Genomic DNA, 26,823 nt, shown 5'->3' on the forward strand with positions numbered 1-26,823 from the left:
TAGCCCAATGGGCCAACTGACCCAACGATCGAAAGCTGTATCGTCCGTTGACCAGTTTCGGTGTGGGAATTGTTTCGGGGGTTGCGTCGTTTGTGTTGTACATTTGAAGATTCTGACGTCGTTGTCTTTTGCATGGGAAAGTAACAAATGTCTGTCACATTCTCAGAAATGTCCATAAAAATAAAGTTAAAACAATCAAAGAAAGCAAGATTGAATGTAACCGACTCATAAGCACGGCACATTTCTTAATACTTTTTTTTCTTTGTTTTTCGAAGACTGTCATTTGAAAGAAAACTTAATTTTAAAAACTAATTTTGTCTTTTTCTCAACTGTACTGTTATTGAAGTCTGTTGGCAAAATCCTCTTTACAAATACTGGCCAAAATATATGGTCCTTATATGTTTTAACATAAATATCTTTCTGGATATATGTTTATATATTATTAAAACTCGAAATGCAGGTTATATTTTTAACCAAACACTTTTACCGTTATAACCATTAATTTGCTCAACTTACAATACGATTGTAAGACATCAGAATAGCTATATTGGTTTTCCTAAAATGTTGTCTGTTAACATTTGTTCTCGAGAACTCCATTTTGTAAGTTGCCTTAAAATATTTAAAATATTTTTTATAATTATTATAAGTACATGTTTTGTTGAACATACATGTTTTGATAAAACACTGAAAAGTTTTGTGTTGGAAAGTTTTTACTGTACGTTATGCACTAAACGTTTTACTCACCGAAACAGGTTTACTGCTGATGTATGCTACAGTTATATGTATGTATGTATGTATGTATGCATGTATGTATGTATGTATGTATGTATGTATGTATGTATGTATGTATGTATGTATGTATGTATGTATGTATGTATGTATATACATATATGTATATATGTATATGTATATACTCATAAACTAATACGCATAATATTAATTAATCTGTCAATCCACAATCCAAATAATAATAAATGTGTAAATAATAAATTTAGTTAAAATAATTGTTTTCGAAACAATAAAATTTTAAGAGTACGTGTGCGCGTGTGTGTTCATTGAGTGTGTTAATTGTGTGTGTGTGTGTGTGTGCATGCATGTGTGTGTGTGCGTGTGTGCATGTATGTGTGTATGTGTATGTGTGTGTGTGTGTTCATTGTGCATATGTGTGTGTGTGTGTGTGTGTGTTTATCGTGTGTTCATTGTTAGTGTAGAGAGCGGAGCGGATAATGTTTAACGTGTGCTGCATGTACCACGAAGGTTTCGCACACGCCTGTCACGGGCTTAGCCTCTGTCATCGCCAGTAAGTTTGAGGTGGGCGAAATTTGCAATAAAAGTTTAGAAGTTAGGTCTAAGACCTAAGACCGAGATAAGCTGATTATTCTGCTCATATCTGGACTAAAATAGTAAATACTCAGCTAAATGGTTTTAAGGTGATTTGAGCAATTTAGACGGGCTACCAAAGTAAAGTGTGTCGGACTGTTAGCAAAAAAAAAAAAATACAGGGAGCTGAGGAGCGGAGTGGTATTCAGGTTCGGGACTTGATTCCTCTTGGTCAAGAAGTCTGCGATGACAACGTGGTACCCGGCGCCGCAGATGGTCATCACAATCCTGTGTTTGATGTGGCTACCCATCTCTACAAGCAGGATTGCTTGGCGGAAGTCCTCTTGGCGCCGGCGCGTCACTATCAGTCCCGATCGGTTGTTCAGTATCCTGAGTGTGTGGAGCTCGTAGGCGCTCCCGTCCGGTAGTGGCTTCCAGTCTTGATTGGAAAATCTGCCCCTCAGCGTCGCCGTATCCGTCGTGTCCCCTTGGATGAATTGGGGGGGGGGGGGGCGACTGGGTTATATCCGTGTTCAGCACGTTACATGATGCATCCGAGGTCGCGTCAACCGGTTACGCATTCTTCCTATTTTGCTGGATCGGCGGGGGCGGTGACGCAGAAGGGCCCCCATGTGCTGCCCCTGACGCACGTCTCCTCCTCCCTCCTCTTCGAGTCTTCGCCCGTGACCCAGTGTACGCGACTCGGTACTCCAACAAGGCATACGAAGCTATCAAGCCCCCCGGGTGGGGGGAAAGTTGAGAGCGCAGCTGAAAACGTCTTGTCTGATCGAGATTGCTAGGTAGTGTGAGTGTAGAGAGAACTGAATCTTCAAGATTGATGTGAACGTGACAACGCCTGTACCTCAGCGGTGGTGTGTTTGTTCGTAGGATGGATAATGAAGTACATTATTAATCACACCAATTCCAATCCGTTAATCGGCTGTTGAATGTCAACCTGTATTATCAGTGTTATTCTAATTCTACATACTAGTACGTGTATTATTTAACTATATTGTCTCTCATTATCAGAGTTATTTTAATTCTACATACTAGTACTTGTATTGTTTAACTATATTGTCTCTCATTATCAGTGTTATTTTAATTCTACACACTAGTACTTGTATTGTTTAACTATATTGTCTCTCATTATCAGTGTTATTTTAATTCTACACACTAGTACTTGTATTGTTTAACTATATTGTCTCTCATTATCAGTGTTATTTTAATTCTACATACTAGTACGTGTATTGTTTAACTATACTGTCTCTCATTATCAGTGTTATTTTAATTCTACACACTAGTACTTGTATTGTTTAACTATATTGTCTCTCATTATCAGTGTTATTTTAATTCTACACACTAGTACTTGTATTGTTTAACTATATTGTCTCTCATTATCAGTGTTATTTTAATTCTACATACTAGTACGTGTATTGTTTAACTATACTGTCTCTCATTATCAGTGTTATTTTAATTCTACACACTAGTACTTGTATTGTTTAACTATATTGTCTCTCATTATCAGTGTTATTTTAATTCTACACACTAGTACTTGTATTGTTTAACTATATTGTCTCTCATTATCAGTGTTATTTTAATTCTACATACTAGTACTTGTATTATTTAACTATATTGTATCTCATAATAACAAAAGGGGCGGGACGTAGCCCAGTGGTAAAGCGCTCGACTGATGCGCGGTCAGTTTGGGATCGATCCCCGTCGGTGGGCCCATTGTGCTATTTCACGTTCCGGCCAGTGCACCACGACTGGTATATCAAAGGCCGTGGTATGTGATATCCTGTCTTTGGGATGGTGCATATAAAAGATTCCTTGCTACTAATGGAAAAATGTAGCAGGTTTCGTCTCTGAGACTATTTGTCAAAATGATTAAATGTTTGATATCCAATAGCCGATGATTAATAAATCAATGTGCTCTAGTGCTGTTGTTAAACAAAGTTTAATTTCTTCATAATAACAACAGGAATTATATGAGTGTTTTATTTTGTAAATGTGTGACGTAAGACTTGTGTTCGACAGACGTTAACAACATTTTATTCATGGAGATCGGTACACATTTTATTCTTGGTGATTGGAAAACCCTCTGTTTGGCAGACAGTAACAACATTTTATTCATGGAGATCGGTACACATTTTATGCTTGGTGATTGGAAAACCCTCTGTTTGGCAGACAGTAACAACATTTTATTCATGGAGATCGGTACACATTTTATGCTTGGTGATTGGAAAACCCTCTGTTTGGCAGACAGTAACAACATTTTATTCATGGAGATCGGTACACATTTTATGCTTGGTGATTGGAAAACCCTCTGTTTGGCAGACAGTAACAACATTTTATTCATGGAGATCGGTACACATTTTATGCTTGGTGATTGGAAAACCCTCTGTTTGGCAGACAGTAACAACATTTTATTCTTGGCGATTGGACAACCTCGTGTTTGACAGACAGTAAAACAGTTTTATTCTTGGAAATTGGTAAAACTTGTGTTTGATAAACAGTAACAAAATTTTATTCTTGGAGATTGGAAAACCTTCCGTTTGACAGACAGTTAAAAACATGTATTCTTGGAGATCGGAAAACCTTGTGTTTGACAGACTGTAACATAATTTTATTCTTGGAGATTGAAAACCCTTGTGTTTGACACAGGACAAAACTGGAGGGGTGGGGGGGGGGGGGGAGCATATTTTATCCACTAGAAACCGAAAACATTTTCTTTTTTCTTGAGGCGGAGTGACGGGTGGCTGTTGTTTCAGTTTTTTCTCCACCATTAAACATACATTCCTTTCATTTATTCACAGGTCTGGAAATCGCTCTACACGGATCACCACAAGCTGCTTTTGTTGGGTCGTCCTACAGGCTGAGCTGTCTAATCTCCGACACCGACAACACCACAGGGGACATTACTTTCTTCAGGAGAGTCACTGCCATGTGTTTCCTTAGGCAGTCTCCCGATGGATGTAGAACGGGATCCGTTCATTGGCCGGGATATAGTTGCGACTGTCCTTCGGTAGCCAGTCAGCAGCGAGTTTACACTTTGAATATATCAAGCCTCAACGAGGAGGATGGAATGCATTGGGGATGTCTGTATCGACGCGTTAATTCCAACTTCGTAACAATACCAGTTAGTTGTGAGTATTCCATTCCTGAACAATTCCGTCATGGCTGGCTGACACAAATGTTTATTCATATCGTATCATGTCGTATCGTATCGTATCGTATCGTATCGTACCATACATACGTACGTACATACATACATATATATATATTCGCGAAAAAAGTTTCCTGTGCACCTATAACAATTTCAGTAACTGAATGTGTAATCACTCCCGTCGATATTCCAGCGGTGTCCTATCAGTTGCACGAACTATTCATACTTTGTGTGATCACACGTTGCATTATTAGCATTCTTGGTCACGTGCTCCTGTTTGACGTCGTGTTTCTTATCATTGGACTTTAAAACTATTGTATGGAAAAATATTTTTGTTGGTATCTGATCGTCGTCAGTGTTATGCAACGCCTCCCAGAAAATGGACTCCTTCGAACGATGGGTATGATTGAGGTTAGAACGGCAGAAACGCTGTTGAAAGAACATACATTGACAAGAACATGCATTGATATACAGGAACATACAAGAACATATTCAGCAGTTATTTAGCATTTCCTTTCTGTTGATGAATACTTGAAACATGTGAAAGGATATTATTTCTTAAAATTGTTTTCAAATGCATATATACGATACACCTGTTTTTTATTATATATATTCCAATATATATATATATGTATGTATGTATGTATGTATGTATATAGATAGATAGATAGATAGATAGATAGATTGATATCTTTGTATTTGTGTGTGTGTGTGTCTAAAATTAGCTTTAAGATACACCCAGCTGTGTAACTCATAAATCGAGGTTTCGTCACGAGTGTTCTTAATATGGAAAATATCAACCGAGTCTACACAACCGAGCCTCGACAAATACTGATTAACGGACGAAGTTGATTTAGTAAATCAGAGTACTAGAGTCCCCTCCATCGGTAATATGACGTCATCACGATTAACACAAATTAGTTTGACGTCACACATTTTAACAAAATAGTATGAACACGTTACGCTTATATACACAGGTATTGTTGGCGTATAAAAAAAATTGCCCATTGACAACAACACATTATTAGAGTTCTTGCAAATCTGCATTTACCTTTAAATTTGCATACCATTATTACATGGGTTAATACAATAAATTATCACATGGGTTTATGACTTGGATATCATGGATAAGTTATAGGATAAATTGATATATTGCCTCATGTACCACAACGTTTTATTGATAGATCCACCTTCTGTGACGTCATTCACAATAAACGCGCGGTCCGACTCCATGACGACCGTTAAAGAAGGCGTACCTGTTAGTCTGACTTGTGACGTGAGAAGTGACCCGGTTTCAACTGTCCAATTAACGAAGGGATCACAGAAGTTGTGTCACCCGCGCCAGTCAAGAGCTGAGTGCAACTGGATAGCTGGGTGTCTGGATTCCGGGGAGTACACGTGCACTGCAGACAATGGCATACAGCCGTCCGACAGCAGGACTGTAAAAATGGCCGTCAGATGTAAGACTTTTCACTTTAACTGAATGCTTTTAATACATTTTACTAACTGGATGTTTTTGAGTGGGTTTTTGTTTGTTTGTTCTTGTGGGGTTTTTTGTGGGGTCTTTGTTGTTTTGGGGTTGTTGGGTTTTGTTTTGTTTTTTTTGTTTTTTTTTTTGGGGGGGGGGGGGGTCTGGGGTTTTTTTTTCCTGGGGTTTTGGTGGGGTGGTGGTGGATTTTTGAAGTTATTTGCTATAATGTCTTGATTGATTTTGTTTTTGCTCTTTTTAACATTATTATTATTTATTTATTTTGAATGTTTTTTGTTTTTTTTTTTATGGGGGGGGGGGGGGGGGGGGGGGGGAGGGGGGTCTTTTTGGGGAAAGGTTTTGGGGGGTATTGTTTGCTTTTTGTTTTTTCTTCTTCTTTTTTTCTTCTTTTTTCCTTTGATGTGTGTGTGTATATATATATATAAATATATATATATATATATATATATATATATATACATGTATATCTATATATTTGTGTGTGTGTGTGTGTGTGTGTGTCTCTGTGTGTGTGTATGTGTGTGTGTGTGTGTGTGTGTGTACGTGTGTACGTGTGTGTACGTACGTATAAACAAGCCGGAAAACACTATAAAATTAGTCACCATTGAAGTACAGACATTAAAACCAAGGTGAAGGTCGGCCGAAAGAGGAAGACTTTTCTTCTATTGTATGTTGTGAAACCAGTCTATGACCTGGATCTATTTTTACGACTGATTATTTTCTAAGCCGAACCATTCTCGCGGAACTGCGAGTGACCCAGCAGTTAGATGGTAGTTTTGTCGTTATACAGTTTACGTCTGAGGACAGCGCCATCAGATATTGAAGCCACCTGTAGGCCAGGTCAGGTCATAGGGTTTTACGTGCACATTCAGAACAAGCTGTTGTAGCGCACGCTTCCTGTAGACCAGCTGCATCAGTTAACTTAAAGGGGCAGTCCTGAGTTTGATGCAATTTTTAAAAAGTTATCGACTAACAGAGACTTTTTAACGACTGTAATTACCTTTTGCATAAACTATTAGTGGCTGTATTTTAAACGTGTTTCTGATCGTTCTGGTATTTGTACTGGGTTAAATTGCATTTTATTTTCTAAAGTTTTTTTGTTGTTGTTTTGTTCGTATGTACGAAATGATTTGATGACAAAATCCAGTTTGGGCTTCTTACAAATATTAAGACGACCAGAAACACATTGAATATACAAACACTGATATTGTAAACAAGAAAATATATTTAATGCGTATTTGTAGACGTTAAAACATTTTATTAGTCGGAAACATCTTACAATGCAGGAAACTCATGACAGTTCCTTTAATAAACAGGAACCAATTTCACCAAACACCGTAAACCTAATTTCGCACGTAAAGGCAAATAGAGGACTGAACGACAATTCTTATTACTACAAATACGGTACTGACAACAGTACCACTAATATAGTATGAAGTGCAAATATTTCATATTATTTTGCCCTTACACTGCTTCATTTACCGTAATGATGTGATTGTCTCTGTGAAATAAATGGCAGACGGATATAAACGTGCGACAGGTGCAACTGCTAAAACCTAGCGCACACGGCACATAAAACTGTTATTGGTTTCTCTATGTATGGTCATCTTTGACACCTCTATATAGATGTATGTCTGTCTGTTTGTCTGTCTGTGAGTGTGTAGGGTTAAGGGTTATTTCGCATTTTCTTGCAGTTTGAGGTGAAGGGTGCCTTAGACCTTAAAATGGAACAAAAAACATAAAACATGATAATTTAGATGATTAGTTTAAAAAACCCCACCCCAGCCACCCAAACTGTGTAATGACAAATATTGTAGCAGCCATCTTAAATTTATGCAAATTATGTACTGTTAGATTTTGGAGGACTTATTATATATATATATATATATATATATATATATATATTTGTTATTTCATTAATTGACTGGACTACATTCAACGGACACGAGAAAGGTGATCAGGGCAGCTTTATTATAGGTTTTGTTGGAAAAAATCAGGCGCGTGCAGTAATTTATTACGGGAGGGGTCTAGACTGTGGCGAGCGAAGTTTAAAGGGGTTTCGAGCCTTGCTCCACGGAACACACACACACACACACATACATATTTATATATATATATATATATATATATATATATATATATATATATATATATATATATATATATATATATATATATATATATATATATATATATATATATATATATATTGCAAGACCAAGAAGAGCTTTAGATTTCACTGAAGTCGCGGCGATTAACAATGTGCCACCAAAATTCACTGACCCAAAATTCATATCACCATATTAAGATCAAACAGGCTTACCTCAAAACATTTCACCTGAAATCTATTGAAATATGAGGCTTTGATTATATTAAAATAATATAATTCGAAATGCATTGATGAATGTCCACAAACCTTCAGGCGCTATTAATAACATTACTGCACTAAAAATACCTTGTTGTGTTTAGGGCAGACCAAAAAACTGTTGAGCCTACATTAGTGAGATCTACTGCCCTGGCAGAGAGGAGACTTCGACTTCTCAAAACCCTCCCCCTGCACACGCAATTCCCACTGCAGACAAGACAAGACAAGAATTTATTTACACTCGGGCCGTTGAACTGTAACGGCATAGGAGGAATATATACATATACAATGTGTAACATTCACGTGACAAGATGGTTGATAATAAACATATACAAAGACCAATAAATAAAATTCTATAAGAACAATATGTATAACAAAAACTCTCAATGAATTAGATACATGCACATATTTAAGAGCATCATTATACACAACGTTTTGTAATAAAACTAATGAGAGCAGCGTATAAACACACCCAAACAGTATAACATATCTCAATGACTTTTAAATAAAAGGTAATTTAAATAATTTACCGTTTAGCTCAATGTTAGATATTGACGTTTAGCTCAATGTTAGGTGTTGACGTTTAGCTCAATGTTAGGTGTTGAAGTTTAGCTCAATGTTAGGTATTGACATTTAGCTCAATGTTAGGTGTTGACGTTTAGCTCCGTGTTAGGTGTTGACGTTTAGCTCCGTGTTAGGTGTTGACGTTTAGCTCAATGTTAGGTGTTGACCTTTAGCTCAATGTTAGGTATTGAAGTTTAGCTGAATGTTAGGTGTTGACGTTTAGCTCCGTGTTAGGTGTTGACGTTTAGCTCCGTGTTAGGTGTTGACGTTTAGCTCAATGTTAGGTGTTGACGTTTGACTCAATGTTAGGTGTTGACGTTTGACTCAATGTTAGGTGTTGACGTTAAGCTCAATGTTAGGTGTTGACGTTTAGCTCAATGTTAGGTGTTGACGTTTAGCTCCGTGTTAGGGGTTGACGTTTAGCTCCGTGTTAGGTGTTGACGTTTAGCTCAATGTTAGGTGTTGACGTTTAGCTCAATGTTAGGTGTTGACGTTTAGCTCAATGTTACGTGTTGACGTTTAACTCAATGTTAGGTGTTGACATTTAGCTCCGTGTTAGGTGTTGACGTTTAGCTCCGTGTTAGGTGTTGACGTTTAGCTCCGTGTTAGGTGTTGACGTTTAGGTCGAAGTTAGGTGTTGACGTTTAGCTCCGTGTTAGGTGTTGACGTTTAGCTCCGTGTTAGGTGTTGACGTTTAGCTCGATGTTAGGTGTTGACGTTTAGCTCGATGTTAGGTGTTGACGTTTAACTCAATGTTACGTGTTGACGTTTAGCTCCGTGTTAGGTGTTGACGTTTAGCTCAATGTTAGGTGTTGACGTTTAGCTCCGTGTTAGGTGTTGACGTTTAGCTCAATGTTAGGTGTTGACGTTTAGCTCCGTGTTAGGTGTTGTCGTTTAACTCAATGTTAGGTGTTGACGTTAACTCAATGTTAGGTGTTGACGTTTAGCTCCGTGTTAGGTGTTGACGTTTAACTCAATGTTAGGTGTTGACGTTTAGCTTCGTGTTAGGTGCTGACGTTTATCTCAATGTTAGGTGTTGACGTTTATCTCCGTGTTAGGTGTTGACGTTTATCTCAATGTTAGGTGTTGACGTTTAGCTCAATGTTAGGTGTTGACGTTTAGCTCAATGTTAGGTTTTGACGTTTAACTCAATGTTAGGTGTTGACGTTAACTCAATGTTAGGTGTTGACGTTTAGCTCCGTGTTAGGTGTTGACGTTTAACTCAATGTTAGGTGTTGACGTTTAGCTCCGTGTTAGGTGTTGACGTTTAGCTCAATGTTAGGTGTTGACGTTTAGCTCAATGCTAGGTGTTGACGTTTAGCTCCTTGTCTCAAAAACGAAGTCCTAGATCAGTGAAACTTGGTTTATAGTTGCACTTGTGAATGTTCAGCTCAATGTATGTTAAAACAAAACAAATCACTATTTTGTTTTGGTTTGGTTTTTGGGTTTGTTATTGTTTTGTTGGTTGGTTTTTGTTTGTTTGTTGGGGTTTGTTGTTGTGGGGTTGTTGTTTTTTTGTTTGGGGGGGGGGGGTTTGTGTGGGGTTGTTTCGGGGGGGGGTGTTGGGAGGAAGGGGGTTGTGGGTAGTTGTTGTTATGGTTTTTTTTTACAGCTGTAGCGTTTTTAATGGTAACACATACAGAGTATTCATTAAAGTTTACTGCTTTTAATTTCCTGTTCTGCATCCGATTGTTGTTGCTGATTGTCCTATGTTGTTTTATGGTGTGTATTTTGTGGTTCCTCTTTGTGTGTTTTGTTTTTTGTTTGCTTTTATCCTTTGGGAGGTTTTTTTTATTATTTTCTTATTTATTGATTTTCTTTCATAAAGATGAAATTTTATGACTGAATGTCTTTTTAACAAAGAGCAAAAAAAAAAAAAACCTAACAAAAAAACCCAAAACACACACTGACCCTCACGCACACCCTCTCAACATAAAACCCTCTGTAGGCCTTCATTGGTAGTCAAAGCACTTTTTTTCTCGTTCCAGCCAGTGCTCCACAGCTGGTGTAACAAAGGTCGTGGTAGGTACTATCCTGTCTGTGGGATGGTGCATAAAAAATATCTCTTGCTGCTAATCGAAAAGAGTAGCCCATGAAGTGGCGACAGCGGGTTTCCTCTCTCAATATCTGTGTGGTCCGTAACTATATGTCTGACACCATATAACCGTAAATAAAATGTATTGAGTGCGTTGTTAAATAAAACATATCCTTCCGGCCTTCACTGTTTGTTCGTTGTCATGTGCGATGCTGTCACGTGAGGTCACTAACGCATTATGTGATCTGGATCTATTTCTCGGGAAATAGCACAGTTCTTTTGTAATGTTAGCTGAGAGCGTAAAAGCCACCGTATACGGTTACGGGACGTTTCGTACCTATTTTGGTTCGTCCCTGGACGTTCCGTACACACTACCGTCTTATACCCTAGACGATTCGTACCCAGTACATTTAGGACACGTTTTATGTTGATTTGCACAATGATAATGTTTGGTCCGTCTTAGTTTTTCGCTTGCTATTTGATGAAATTACTGATTTAATATCGATTTCAGTGCAATGCAATGTTATTTAATGTATTCTTTAACAATCTGTTAATCTAAAAAACTAAATTGTATATATACTCTTCAAAAGAAGAAACGCAAAACCACATTGTCGTAACATTTGGAGAATTGATTTAATTATTGAATGGTGAGTCCGATAATTACCAAATGTTGCAGGATTGTTCACAATTCACTCTAGTCCATTGTGAGTAAGTGATAGGACACACCACCAAGGTCAAGGTCATCTGGAGTCAATACCGGGTGTGGCCTACGCGTGTGTTGACAACTGCCTGGCACCGCCTGCCCATTGAAGCAACCAGAGTACGGATGACGTCCCGGGGGATGGTGGCCCACTCGGCCTGCAAGGCTGCTGCCAGCTCGGGCAGGGTCTGGGGCTGTGGTTGTCGCTGTCGGAGGCGTCGGTCCAACTCGTCCCATAGATGCTCAATTGGGTTCAAATCCGGTGATATCGATGGCCAAGGAAGGACATTAATGTTGTTGTTCTGTAGGAAAGCCGTTGTGAGACGTGCTGTGTGAGGCCTGGCGTTGTCATGTTGGAACACTGCGTTGGCGGTTGGCCATAACTGGAACGATGGTGTGGCCGGAGGATCTGGTCAATGTAGCCCTGTGCATTCAGGTTGCCCTGCACGTGGACCAGGTCAGCTCTGCCAGTGTGTGAGATGGCTGCCCACACCATGACACTACCCCCGCCGAATCTGTCCACTTCCTGCACGCAGTTTTGCCGCATAACGTTCACCACGACGCCTATACACGCGACATCTTCCATCATGACGTCGGAGCAGAAATCGGGACTCGTCACTGAACCACACCTGTCTCCATCGCAGTTGAGGCCATTGTCGATGAATCTGGCACCACTGCAGTCGGAGTCGACGGTGTTGTGGTGTTAAGATGACACCTCGAACTGGACGTCTGTCACGAATTCCTACCTCACGTAGGCGGTTCCGTACGGTCTGGTCGGATATCCTGCGCAAACCTGGTATTGCTGCGGCTGTGGAGGTGGCAGTAGTCAATCGTTCCCGAAGGTGGGCGTAACCGGATGTAGCGGTCCTGCCCGGGGGTAGTGACCCGGTGGTCGACCGGATCTAGGGAGGTCACGTGTTGATCCATGTTGCTGGTAACGGTCCCACAGTCTGGAGATGGTGCTTGGGGACACATGGAATGCCCTGGCAACGGCCGTTCTGGATTCGCCCTGCGTCTAGTCGGCCGATGGCATTGTTTCTCTGCGGTTCACTGAGACGTGGCATGTCCCCTGGATTGTCAACTGTCGGCCAGATACAGAGGCCAGGCAAGCGAACACCCTGCACTTTTATACTGTCGGTGTTCATGTTGCACGTGCAGACAACGCACGTGCAGTGGTGACATGGTTTGCACGTGGCTGCGTTTTTGCGAATATTCACATTTTGGAACTTCATTGTACAGTAGCTGCGTTTTATCGAATGTAACCGTGGGAATGTGTTTGGGACATGCAATGACCTTATATTCACAAAGCATGAACCGGTAGGAAACATAAAATCGGAGTTATAACCCATTTGTACCCTTTTGCGTTTCTTTTTTTGAAGAGTATATATATATATATATGCTCTTCACAAAAGGTAGGGGAACTCTAAGAATTTACAATTGCCAAAATGGTAAGGTATATTAGCTGTGGGGAATGGTTATATGACAATAGTGAATTAATTGGGTAAACATTACAACCGGTAGTTCAGTATTACAGTAGGTTTTATGACCACCAGAGATCTTGAAGGACGATTAGGGTCAGACGTGAAATTTGAAAGTTGACGTTTTTTTATCAGTAAATCGCAAATTCGAACAATAAATATGACTAAAACAAAACAATAACAACGGTATGATCAACAGAATGAAAAATATTGACAGAAATAATGTTCCACAGTGATGAATGGACCTTCCTTGAAATTGTAAAAAGTGAGAATGACACCCCACGCACGTGTACGGGGCAACTGCGTTATGCTTGTGCAAACTATGGAATGTGTTTCGGTGTGTTAATAAACAGACTTGAACGTTCTATACTAGGATGTCTGTGGTTAAAACGTATGTTCGGTCAAATACTTGATATTAACATTAATATTTCAGGTTCCACTACTTTTTTGAAGAGTATACATAAACATATTTGAGTTGTATATTACTGTTTAGTTAAGCCACATTAAATCATTAATGTGTGGATTGATCAAATATCGCTCGCAACTACCATGCAAAGCGTGTACCAGCGGATAATTGACCAGGGGACGAAATAACATATTAACAGTTTAAAAATAATAATAATTACTGTCTTTCTGTGGCCACAGTAAGCATGTTTGAACCTTGGGGGAGGGGTGGGGACAATTCAAATCCCTCTAGCTAGCCCAGACAGACCAAACGTTATCATTATGCAGTCCAACATAAGACGTGTCCTAAATGTACTGAGTACGAATCGTCAAGGGTGTTAAACGGTAGTGTGTACGAGACGTCCAGGGACGAAACAAATCGAATACAAAACGTCCAGGGACGAAACAAATCGAATACAAAACGTCCAGGGACGAAACATATCGAATACGAAACGCCCAGGGACAAAACATATCGAATATGAAACGTGCAGGGACGAAACAAATCAGGTACGCATGGGCGTACATAGGATTTTGAAAAGGGGGGTTCCAAAATAGATTGCAGAGATATTGGGCATATATTTCTATGTTGAGTAAATATAATAATGTCAGATATCAATGTCAGATATATTAAATTATAAAAAAAGCGATTTCAGGGGGGGGTCGGTCGAATCCATCCCCCCCCCCCCCCCCCCCCCCCCATGTACGCCCATGGTACGAAACGTCCAGTAACCGTATAGTATACACTTGCCTGCTGTGACGAGCATTCAATTGAATGGCGACAAGAAAGGTGACATAAATAGTCTGTACATATTTAAAACGACTGGTCTATATTTATGACAGACTCAACAGGATAACGTAATTTAATGTGTCATTTAACACGGGCTTACATCTATTAACTGTTCAAGCACGTCTCCCTACACACGCGAGTTCCCAGGAAATAATGAATGAAATGAATGAATGAATGTTTAACAACACCCCAGCAGGAAACATACTTCGGCTATTGGGTGTGAAACTATATCCCAGGAAATGTGATCGAGATGGTGGGGATAAAAAGGCTGTGGAAATTGCTTTTTTATTATAATAATACTAGATTATAAAGTTTGTGTTATTCAACGATGCCACTTGAGCACATTGATTTTTTATGTCATCATCGGCTATTGGAAAAAAAGAAAGAAATGTTTTATTTAACGACGCACTCAACACATTTTATTTACGGTTATATGGCGTCAGACATATGGTTAAGGACCACACAGATTTTGAGAGGAAACCCGCTGTCGCCACTATATGGGCTACTCTTCCGATTAGCAGCAAGGGATCTTTTATTTGCGCTTCCCACAGGCAGGATGGCACAAACCATGGCCTTTGTTGAACCAGTTATGGATCACTGGTCGGTGCAAGTGGTTTACACCTACCCATTGAGCCTTGCGTAGCACTCACTCAGGGTTTGGAGTCGGTATCTGGAATAAAAATCCCATGCCTCGACTGGGATCCGAAACCAGTACCTACCAGCCTGTAGACCGATGGCCTAACCACGACGCCACCGAGGCCGGTCGGCTATTGGACGTCAAACATATGGTCATTCTGACACTGTTTGTAGAGAAAACCCGCTGTCGCCACATAGGCTACTCTTTTACGACAGGCAGCAAGGGATCTTTTATTTGCGATTCTCACAGACAGGATAGCACAAACCATGGCCTATGTTGAACCAGTTATGATCACTGGTCGGTGCAAGTGGTTTACACCTACCCACTGAGCCTTGCGGAGCACTAAACTTAGGGTTTGGAGTCGGTTTCTGGATTAAAAATCCGATAGCTCGACTGGGATTCGAACCCAGTACCTACCAGCCTATAGACCGATGGCCGTTATGAAACCATTATAGACCTCGGTGGTGTAGCGGTTAAGCTATACAGAGGCAGATCGGGAGGGGGGGGGGGGGCTATAATTGTATTATATATTAATTTTCATTTGTTTACGATCCCCTCCAAACCTCCCCCAAAGTTCCATTGGCATTCCGCCTCATGACATTGCCCCCCCCCCCCCCCCGCCGGATTTTCTGGGTCCGCCACTGCTATAGGACTTTAGATTAGTACGTACCGACTCCCACCCAGAGCGAGATTAACGACTCAACTGGTAGGTGTAAGACCACTACACCGACTTCTCTCTCACTAACCACTAACCAACTAATTACTAACCGACTGTTCTGGAGAGACAGCTAATGTAACTGAGTTATGTGTTCAGGAGAGCGTGCTTGAACATGAACGCATATAAGCACGAACATAAGTGTAAATTAAAGAAACCATTATAACAATGTTGATACTACTAGATTATAATAAATCAGTGTAAACTAAACAAACCGTTACAACAAAGGTGATACTGCTAGACTATAATAAATAAGTGTAAACTAAACAAACCGTTACAACAAAGGTGATACTGCTAGACTATAATAAATAAGTATAAATTAAAGAAACCGTTATAACAAAGGTGATACTAGTAGATCATAATAAATAAGTGTAAATTAAACAAACCATTGCAACAAAGGTGATACTGCTAGACTATAATAAATAAGTGTAAACTAAACAAACCGTTACAACAAAGGTGATACTGCTAGACTATAATAAATAAGTGTAAATTAAAGAAACCGTTACAACAAAGGTGATACTGCTAGACTATAATAAATAAATGTAAATTAAAGAAACCATTACAACAAAGGTGATACTGCTAGACTATAATAAATAAGTGTAAATTAAAGAAACCATTACAACAAAGGTGATACTGCTAGACTATAATAAATAAGTGTAAATTAAAGAAACCATTACAACAAAGGTGATACTGCTAGACTATAATAAATATGTGTAAACTAAAGAAACCATTACAACAAAGGTGATACTGCTAGACTATAATAAATATGTGTAAACTAAAGAAACCATTACAACAACGGTGATACTGCTAGACTATAATAAATATGTGTAAACTAAACAAACCATTACAACAAAGGTGATACAGCTAGACTATAATAAATAAGTGTAAACTAAACAAACCATTACAACAAAGGTGATACAGCTAGACTATAATAAATAAGTGTAAACTAAACAAACCATTACAACAAAGGTGATACGCTAGACTATAATTATAAGTGTAAAACTAAACAAACCATTACAACAAAGGTGATACTGCTAGACTATAATAAATAAGTGTAAACTAAACAAACCATTACAACAAAGGTGATACTGCTAGACTATAATAAATAAGTGTAAATTAAAGAGCCCATTACAACAAAGGTGATACTGAGAGACTATAATAAATAAGTGTAAACTAAACAAACCGTTACAACAAAGGTGATACTGCTAGACTATAATAAATAAGTATAAATTAAAGAAACCGTTATAACAAAGGTGATACTAGTAGATCATAATAAATAAGTGTAAATTAAACAAATCATTGCAACAAAGGTGATACTGCTAGACTATAATAAATAAATGTAAATTAAAGAAACCATTACAACAAAGGTGATACTATTGGATTATAATAAATAAGTGTAAATTAAAGAAACCATTACAACAAAGGTCATACTACTAGACTATAATAAATAAGTGTAAATTAAAGAAACCATTACAACAAAGGTGATACTACTAGATTATATTAAATAAGTGTAAATTAAAGAAACTATTGTAACAAAGGTGATACTGCTAGACTATAATAAATAAGTGTAAACTAAACAAACCATTACAACAAAGGTGATACTGCTAGACTATAATAAATAAGTGTAAACTAAACAAACCATTACAACAAAGGTGATACTGCTAGACTATAATAAATAAGTGTAAATTAAAGAAACCATTACAACAAAGGTGATACAGCTACACTATAATAAATAAGTGTAAACTAAACAAACCATTACAACAAAGGTGATACTGCTAGACTATAATAAATAAGTGTAAACTAAAGAAACCATTACAACAAAGGTGATACTGCTAGACTATAATAAATAAGTGTAAATTAAAGAAACCGTTACAACAAAGGTGATACTGCTAGACTATAATAAATAAGTGTAAACTAAACAAACCGTTACAACAAAGGTAACTGCTAGACTATAATAAATAAGTATAAATTAAAGAAACCGTTATAACAAAGGTGATACTAGTAGATCATAATAAATAAGTGTAAATTAAAGAGCCCATTAGAACAAAGGTGATACTGCTAAATTATAATAAATAAGTGTAAAAATACTGCCGACCGGAACTGGTAATAAATAAGTTTTAAAACGAAATCCCGAGGAACTTGTTTGTGTCAAAGATAAAATACCGCGGACCCAAACTGGTAGTAAACAAGTTTTGACATGAAATCTTGAGGAATTTGTTTCCTGAGGAAAAATACCGCGGACCGAAACCGGAGGTGTCACCAAAAGTTTGAAAAATAATTCATCCGGGTTGTCTCAATAGTGCATAATTACAGAAGCATTGTATTTGGGTTTGTTGTTGTTGTTGTTTGTTTGTTTGTTGTTTTTTTTTTTAAAAATATAAATGAACCTTTGTGACATTGAAGTTGAAAGACCGATTGAAGGCGGTACAAGTATTCTGTCTTATCTTCCTCCCCTTCTGGTCCTCCTTCTTTTTATTGTTGTTGTACTTCCTCCTCTTTCTTCTCCTTCTTCATCATCATTCATTCATTTATATATTGTTATTATCATGCTTATATCCAACTAAGGTCCAAGCACGCTTTCCTGGGCACATATCTCAGCTATCTGGGCTGTCTGTCCAGGACAGAGTGTTAGATGTTAGTGGTTAGTCAGAGATAAGAGGGTGTATTGGTCTTATACCTACCCATTGATTAGTTAAACTTGCTTTGTGTGGGAGTCGATACTGAGAAGCGAACCCAGTACCTATCAGCCTGTTGTATGACTTAACCAATACACCACCGAGGCTTGTACTTCTATTTTTCATCATCATTATCTTCTTCTTCTTCATCATCTTTATCTTTTTCTTCATCATCATCTTCTTCTTCATCATCATCTTCTTCATCATCATCATCATCATTATCTTCTTCTTCTCTTCTTTTTCATCTTCTTCTTCCCCTTCTTCTTTATCATCTCCCTTTCTCCTTTCATCTTCTACTTTCATCCTCTTCTTCATCACCTTCATTTTCTTCTTCTTCATTTTCCTTTTCATAATTTTCTTTTCTTCTTCTTCACTTATCTTCCCACTCCTCTTCTTTTTTTTTCTTCTTCCTTTTTCCCTTCTTTATCTTCTTTCTCCTTCTTCTTTCCCCTCCTCTTCTCCATCTCTTTCTTCATCCTTTTTTTTTTCTTTTTCTTTTTCTTTTCTTTTTTTTCTTTTCTTTTTCCCTTTTTCTTCTTCTTTTCCTCTTTTTCTTCTTCTTTTCTCCCTTTTCCTTTTCTTTCTCTTCATCTTTTTTTCTTTTCTTTTCTTCATTCTTCACTTTTCTTTTTTTTCCTTCCCCCTTTCTTTTTCTTCTTTTTTTTTTTCCTTCTTCTTCCTTCTTCCTTTTTCTTTTTCTTCTTCCCTTCTTCTTCTTTTTCCTTCTTCCCTTTCCTCTTTTCTTTTCTTCATCCTCCCCCTTCTTCTTTTCCTTTCTTCCTTTCATTTCATCCCCTTTTCTTTTTTTTTTCTCCTTCTTTTTTTTTTTCATTTTCTTTTCTTCTTTTCCCCCCCCCTCTTCTTCTTTCTTTCCTCATTCTCTTTTCCCCCTCTTCTCTCTCCCCCTCTTTCTTCTTCTCTTTCTCTTCTTTTTTTCTTTCTTTCCCCTTTCTTTTTTTTCCTCTTCTTCCCTTTTTTTTTCTTTTTCTTCTTCTTCTTCTTTTTCCTCTCCCTTCTTCTTCCCCCTCCTTTCCCTCTTCTTTTTCCCTTTCCCTTCCTTTTTTCTTTCTTTCTTTTTTTCTTTCCTTTCCTCTTTTTTTCTTTTTTTTCTTTTTTTTCTTCTTTCCTCCTTTCTCCTTCCCTTTTCCTCCCCCTCTTTTTTCTTTCCCTTTTCCCCCTCTCTTCCCCCTTTTTTCCTTTTTTTTTCTCCCCCCCTCTTTTTTTTTCCTTTTTTTCTCTTTCTCTTCCTCTTTTTTTTTTTCTTTTTTCCTCCTTTTTTTCTCCCTTCTTCCCCCTTCTTCTTCCTTCCCTTTTCTTTTTTTTCCCCTCCTTTCTTCTTCCTCCTTCTTTCCTTTCTTTCTTTTCCCTTCTTTCTTCTTTTTTTCTTCCCCCCCATCTTCCTTCCTTCCCCTTTTTTCCTTTTCCCCTTTTCTCTTTTTTTTCTTTTTTCTTTTTCTCCCCTCCCCTTCCTTTTTTCTTTTCCCTCCTCCCTTCTCTTTTCTTCCTTCCCTTCTTTTTCTTCTTCCCCTTTTTTTCTTTTTTTTCTCTTTTTCCCCCCTTTTCTTTTTTTCTTTCTTCTCCCTTTTTCCCCTTTTTTTCCCCTTTTCTTTTCTCCCTTTTCATCATTTTTTTTTCTTTTTCTTTCTTCTTTCCCCTCCTTTCTTCCCCCCTCTTTTTTTTTTCTTCCTCTTTTTCCCCTTTTTTCCTTCCTTTCCTTCCCCCCCTTTTTTTTTTTTTTCTCCCTTTTTTCCCCTTTCTTCCCCTTCCCTTTTCTTTCCTTCCTTCTTTTTTTCCCCCTTTCCCCTTTTCCTTCTCTTTTTCCCCTTCCTTCTTCCCTTTTCTTTTTTCTTTTTCTTCTTTTCCTTTTTTTTTTTTCCTTTTTTCTTTTTCTTCTTTTTCTTTTTTTCTCTCCCCTTCTTTTCTTTTCTCTCTTCTTTTTTCCCTTTTTTCTCCTTCTTTCCTTTTCTCCCCCCCCCCCCTTTCTTTCTTCTCCTTCCCCCCTCCCTTCCCTTTTTCCTTTTTTTCCCCTTTTCCTTCCCCCTTTTTCTTTTTTCTTTTCTTTCCTTTCTTTCTCCTTCTTTTCCTTCTCTCTCTTCCCCCCTTCTCTTCTCTTTCTTCTTCTTTTTTTTTTTTCCTCTTTTTTTCTTTTTTTTTTTTTTTTTCTTTTTCTTCCCTCCTTTCTCCTTCCTTTTTTTTTCCCTTTTTTTCCCTTTTTTTCTTCCTTTTCCTCCCTTCTTTTCTCTCCCCTTCCCTTCATTTTTTTCTTTTTTTTTTCCCCTTTTTTTTCCTCTTTCTCCCCCTCTTCCTTTTTTTTTTTCTCTTTCCTCTTTTCTTTTCCCTTCTCTTTCTTCTTCTTCTTCTTTCCCTCTTTTCCCTTTTTTTTTCTTTTCCCCCTCTCCCTTTCTTTTCTTCCCCTTTTTTTCTTTTTCTTCTTCTTTTTTTCCCTTCTTTTCTTCTCCCTCTTGTTTTTTTTTTTTTTTTCTCCCCTTTCTTCTTCTTCCTCCTTTCCTTCTCCCCTTTTTTTTCTTTTTTTTTTTTCCCCCCTTTCTTTTTCTTTTCCTTTTCCTCCCCCTTCCCTTTTCTTCCCTTCTTTTTTTCCCCTTTTTCCCTTTTTCTCTTTTTCTCTCCTTCCCCCCTTTTTCCTTTCCTTTTTTTTTCCTTCCTTCCCCCCCCCTTCCTTCTTCCTTCTCTCCCTTTCCTCTTTTTTTCCCCTTCTTTCTCTCTTCCCTTTCCTTTTTTCTTCCTTCTTCTTTTCCCTTCTTCCCTCCCTTCCTTTTTTTTTTTTTTTTTTTTTCTTCTTTTTTTTTTTTTTTTTCCCCTTTTTTTTCTCTTTTCTTCTTCCTCTTTTTTTTTTTTCTTCTTCTTTCTTTCTTCTTTTCTCCCCTCTTTTCCTTTCCCCCCCCCCCCCTTCTTTCATTTCTTTTTTCTTTCTCTCTTCTTTTTTTTTTTTTTTTTTCTTTTCCTTCCCTTTTCCTTTTTTCTTCCTCCTTCTTCTTCTTTTTTCCTTTTTTTTCTTTTTTTCCTTTCCCCCTTTTCTTTTCCTCTCCTTCTTCCCCTCTCCCTTCCCCTTTTTCCCTTTCTTTTTTCCTTTTTCTTTTTTTTTTTTCCCCTCTTCTTCCCCTCCCCCCCCTTTTTCTTTTTCTTTTTTCTTTTTTTTTTTCCCCCTTTTTTCCCTTTTCTTTTCCCCTTTCCCTTTTTCCCCCCCCCCCCTTCTTTTCTCCCCCTTTTTTTCTTTCCTTTTTTTTTTTCTTTCCCTTTTTCTTTCCCCCCCCCTTTTTTTTTCTTCCTTTTTTCTTCCTTTTCTTCTCCTCTCCTTTCTTTCTCTTCTTCTTCTTTTTTTTTTTTTTCCTTTTTTTTTCCTTCCCCCTTCTTTCCTTTTTTTTCCCTCCCTTTTTTTCCCTTTTTCTTCTTTTTTTTTTTCCCCCCTTTTTTTCTTTTTCTTCCTTTTCTTTCTTTTTCTCTTCCTTCTTTCTTTTCCCCCCCCTTTCTCCTTTCTTTTCCTTCCTCCCTCTTCTTCTTCCCCTTTTTTTTTCTTTTTTTTTTTTTTTTTTTTCCCCCTCCTTCCTCCCTCCTTTTCTCCCTTCTTTCTTTCTTCTCTTTCTCTTCTTTTTTTCCTTTTTCTTTTCTTCTTTTTCCCCCTTTTTTCTTCCTTTCTTTTTTCCCTTCATTTTCTTTTCCCTTTTTTTCCCTTTCCCCTTTTTTTTTTTCCCCCCTTTCCCTTTTTTTTTTTCTTTTTCTTTTTCTTTTTTCTCCCCCCCCCCCCTTTTTTCTTCTTCTTCCTTTCTTCCCCTTTTTTTCCCCCCCTTCTCTCCTCCTCCCTTTTTCTTCTTTCTTCCCTCCCCCCCCCCCCTCTTCTCCTCTTCCTCTTCTTTTTTTCTTTTTTTCTTTTTTTTTCTTTTTTCCCTTCTTTTTCTTTTTTCCCATTTCCTTTTTCCCCTCTCCCTTTTCCCCTCCCTTTCCCTTCCTTCCTTCCCCCTTTTTCTCCCCTCTTTTTTTTTCTTCTCTCCCCCCCTTTTTCTTCTTTTCTTTCCTTCTTTCTTCTTCTCTTTCTCCTCTTTCTTTTCTTTTTCCTTCCCTTTCCTTTTTCCTTTCTCTTCTCCTTTTTTCCCCTTTTTCCTTTCTTCTTTTTTTTTTTCTTTCCCCTCTTTTTTCCTTCCCTTTCCCCTCCCCCTCCCTCCCTTCCTTCCTTTCTTTCCCCCCCCCCTTTTTTTCCCTTTTCCTTCTTCTCTTTTTTTCTTCTTTCCCTTTTTTTTTCCCTTTCTTCCTCCTTCCCTTCCCTCTTCCTTCCTTTTTCTTTTTTTTTTTTTCTCTCCCTTTCCCTTTTTCCCCCCTTTTCCTTTCTTTTTTCCTTTTCTTTTTTTTTTTTTCTCTTCTTCTTTCTTCTTTTTCTTTCTTTTTTTCCCTTTCCTTTTCTTCTCCCTTTTTTTTCTCCCCCCTTTTTTTTTTTTCCCTTTTTTTTTCTTCTTCTTTTCCCCTTCTTTCCCTTCTTTTTTTCTTTTCTTTCCTCTTCTTTTCCCCCCCTTCCCCTTTTTTTCCCCTTCTTTTCCTTTTCCCCCTTTTTTTTTCTTCTTCTTCTTCTTTTTTTTCTCTCCTCCCTCTTTCTTTTTTTTTTTTTCTTTTTCTTCCTTTCCCCTTTTTTTTTTTTTTTTCCTTCTTTTTCTTCTTTTTCCCTCCTCTCTTTCTTCCTCCTCTTTTCTTTTCCTTTTTTTTTCTTTTTCCCCTTTTTCTTTTTTTCCTTCTCTTCTTCTCCCTCCCTCTTTTTCCTTTTTCTTCCTTCTTTTTCCCCTTCCTTCTTTTCTTCCTTCTTCTTCCCCTTTTTCTTCTTCTTTTTTCTTTTCCTCCTTTCTTTTTTTTTTTCTTCCTTTCTTCTTTTCTTCCCCCCCCCTCCCTCCTTTTCCTTTTTTTCTTTCTTCCCTCTTCCTTTCCCCTTCTTTCCCCCCTTCTTTTTTTTTTCTTCCCCCCCTTTTCTTTTTTTCTTTCTTCCTTTTTTTTTCTTTTTTTTTTTCCTTCTTCTTTCCCCTCCTTTTTTTCTTCTTTTTCTTTTCTTTTCTTTCTTCCTCCTTTTTTTCTCCTTTTTTTTTTTTTTTTCTTCCTTCCCCCCTCCCTCTTTTCTTTTTTTTTTCCTTTCCTTCCTTCCCCCTCTTCCCTCCTTCCCCCCTCCCTCTTCCTTTTTTTTTTTCTTCCTCTCCTCTTTTTTCTTCTCTTCCTTTTTCTTCCCTTCTCCCCCCTCTCCCCCCTTTTTTTCTTTTTTTTTTTCTTTTCTTTCTTTTTCCCTTCTTCTCTTTCTTTTTTTCTTCTTCTCTTCTTTCCTCTTCTTCTTCTTTCCTTTTCCTTTTTCTTTTTTTCTTTTCCCTTTTTTTTTTCTTCTTTTTTTTTCTTCTTTTCCCTTTCCCCCTCTTTTTTTTTTTCTTTTTCTTTTCCCTTTTTCCCCCTCTTTTCTTTCTTTTTCTTCTTCTTTTTTCTCTTCTCCTTTCTTTTCATTTTTTTTTTTTTTTTTTTTCTCCTTCCCCTCCTTCTTTCCCCCCTTTTTCTTTTTTTTTTTCCTTTTCCCTTCTTTTTTTTCCCCTTTTCTTCTCCTTTTTCTTCTTTTCTTTTTTTTTCTTTCCTTTTTTTTCCTTTTCTCTTCTCCTTTCCTTCTTTCTTCTTTCCCTTTTTTCCCCCCTTTCTCTTCTTTTCTTTTTCTTTTCCTTTCCCCCTTTTTTTTTCCCCCCCTCCCCCTTTCTCTTCTTTTCCTTCTTCCCCCCTTTTTTTTCCTTCCTCCTCCTTTCTCCTCTTCTTTTCTTCCTTTCCTCCCTTTTTTTCTTCCCCCTTTTTTTTTTTTCCTTTTTCTTCCCCCCTTCCTCCTCCTTTTCTTTTTTTCTTTTTCTCCTTTTTCCCCTCTTCCTTCTCTTCCCTTTTTCTTCCTCCCTTCTTCTTCTTTTTTTTCTTTCTTTTTTTTCTTTCTTTTCTTCCCTTCCCTTTCCTCTTTTTTTCTCCTTCTCCTTCTTCCTTTTTTTCTTCTTCTCCCTCCCTTCTCTCCCCCCCTCCCTCTCCTTTTTTTTTCCTCCCCCCTTCCCTTCTTTTTCCCTTTTTTTCTTCATCATCTTCTTCTTCTCTTTCTTTCCTTTTTTTCCCCTCCCCCCCTTTTTTTTCTTCATCCCTTCTCTTTCTTCTTTTTTTTTTCCCTTTTTTCTCCTTTCTCTTTTTTTCCTTTTTTTTTTTTCTTTTTTTTCTTCTCCTTCTTTTTTCTTTTCTTTCTTCTCCTTTTTCCTTTCTTTTTCTTCTTTTTCCCCCCTTCTTCTTTTTCATCTTCCCCCTTTTTTTTCTTCTTATTTTTCTTCTTCTTTCTTCCTTTTCATCTTTTCTTTTTCATCTTCATCCCTTTTTCTTTTTCCCATTATTTCCTTTTTCATTTTTTTCTTCTTTTCTCATTTTCTTCTCTTTTTCTCTTTCTTTTTCTTCCTCTTTCCTCTTTCTTCTTTCTTTTTTTTTTTTTCCCCCCCCTCATCTTCTTTTCTTTCTCATCTCTTTCTTCCTTTCCTCCTCTTTTTTTTCTCCCTTTTTCTTCTCTTCTTCTTTCTTTTTTCTTCTTCTTCTTCATCTTCTTCTTTTTCTTCACCCACTCCTTTCCTTTTTCTTTTTCTTTTTTCCCATCTTCATCTTTTTCTTCTCCCTTTTTTTTTTTCTTCTTCCCCATCCTCATTTCTTCCTTTTCTTCTTCTTCTTCATTTCTCCTTTTCTTCCCCCCATCTTTTTTCTTTCCTTTCTTCATCTTCTTCTTTTTTCCCCTCCCCTTCTTCTTCTTCCTTTTCCTTCTTCCCTCTTCATCTTTTCCTTTTCTTCTCTTCCTCTTTTTCATCTTCTTCTTCCTTCTTTTTTCTTCTTTTCCATTATTTTTATCTTAACCTTCTTTCTTCTTCTTATCTTCTTCCTCATCGTTTTACCTTCTTCTTTTTTTCATTATCTTCTTCTTTTTTTCATTCCCATCTTCCTTCATCATTATCATCATCTTCTTCATCATCATCTTCTTCATTTTCATTTTCTTATTCTTCATCTTCATCTTCATCTCCATGATCATCTTTTTCTTTCTCTTTCTTCATCTTCTTCCTTCATTTTCCTCTTTTTTCTTCTTCATTATCATCTTTCTTTTTCAGCATTTTTATCCATCATCATTTTCTTTTTTCTTCATTTTCATTTTCTTCTTCTTCTTCTTTGTCTTCTTCTTCATCATTATTTTCTTCTTCATCATCATCATCGTCATTATCTTCTTCTTCATCATCATCATCTTCTTCTTCTTTGTCTTCTTCTTCATCATTATCTTCTTCATCATCATCATCATCATTATCTTCTTCTTCTTCATCATCATCATCATCTTATCTTCTTCTTCTTCATCTTCTTCTTCGATCATTATCTTCTTTTTCATGATAGTTTTCTTTTTCTTCTTCTTCTTTCTCTTCTTCCTCCCCCTCGTCTTCCTTTTTTATTACTACTTAATTCCTTCTTATTATTTATATTTGTATTTTATTTCATGGGTTTTGTTTGTTTGCGGAGATCACCGTAATTGTATTTACTTCCATAGGTTCGCCGCGATTGGATCAGCGGCATGTCAATCAAGCACGCACCCTCCTGGCGCATGTCAAGGACAACGTAACGCTACGTGTGTTTACGATAGCCAATCCGCGGCCGAAATTCAAGTGGAGGAAGTTGCATAATAACGTAGAACACCGCCTTGCGTCGAGAGCGCCCACGACATCAACGACCTCGACAGCAGTGGGCGAATACACCCTCGTGAATGTCAGCCACAGCGGCACCTACAGTGTGTACGTGCACAACGGCGTAGGGTCTGCTCTGGTGGTATACTTCACGGTGTCGGTGGTGGAGCAAGGTAAGGACAGAGGGAGACGCTGCTAGTGATGGTTATTTGTTTTGTTTAACGACACCACTAGAGAACATTCATTTATCAATCATCGGCCATTGGATGCCAAACATTTGGTCATTTTGACATATAGTCTTTTAGAGGGAACCCGCTACATTTGTTCCATTAGTAGCAAGGGAGCTTTTATATGCACCATCCAACAGACATGTTAGCACATACCACGGCCTTTGATATACCAGTCTTGGTGCACTGGCTGGAACGAGAAATAGCCCCATGGGCCCACAGACGGGGATCGATCCCAGACCGACCGCGCATAAAGCAAGCGCTTTACCACTGGGCTACGTCCCGTCCGTGCTGCTAGTGATGTTCCAATGATCGATTATAATCGATACTTGATTGATTGGGTTCTACCGATGTGATGATCCTGATATTACCTGTTATTGTTCTCCCAGTTTAAGTGATGCAATTGATGTAAATATATATGTTGGGCTTGCAGTTTGTTTGTTTTTTGTTTGTTTTTTGTTTTTGTTTTTTTTTAATTGTTGTTTTTTTGTCGTTGTTTTTTCTGTCATATTTTTATTTTATTTACTCGG

General features: G+C 37.7%; 1 protein-coding gene across 1 annotated transcript; it reads left to right on the plus strand.

The window, feature by feature from the left end:
• The first annotated feature begins 1,868 nt into the window (after positions 1-1,868).
• Positions 1,869-26,376, plus strand: LOC121386096. Its single transcript, XM_041516895.1, has 4 exons — positions 1,869-2,013; positions 4,137-4,466; positions 5,671-5,946; positions 25,934-26,376. The coding sequence occupies exons 1-4, from the start codon at positions 1,869-1,871 to the stop codon at positions 26,263-26,265; spliced, it is 1,083 nt and encodes a 360-aa protein (XP_041372829.1). The 3' UTR covers positions 26,266-26,376.
• Positions 26,377-26,823: the final 447 nt, after the last annotated feature.

The sequence above is a fragment of the Gigantopelta aegis genome, chromosome 12, assembly GCF_016097555.1.
Source record: "Gigantopelta aegis isolate Gae_Host chromosome 12, Gae_host_genome, whole genome shotgun sequence".
In the NCBI taxonomy this organism is placed as follows: Eukaryota; Metazoa; Mollusca; class Gastropoda; order Neomphalida; family Peltospiridae; genus Gigantopelta; species Gigantopelta aegis.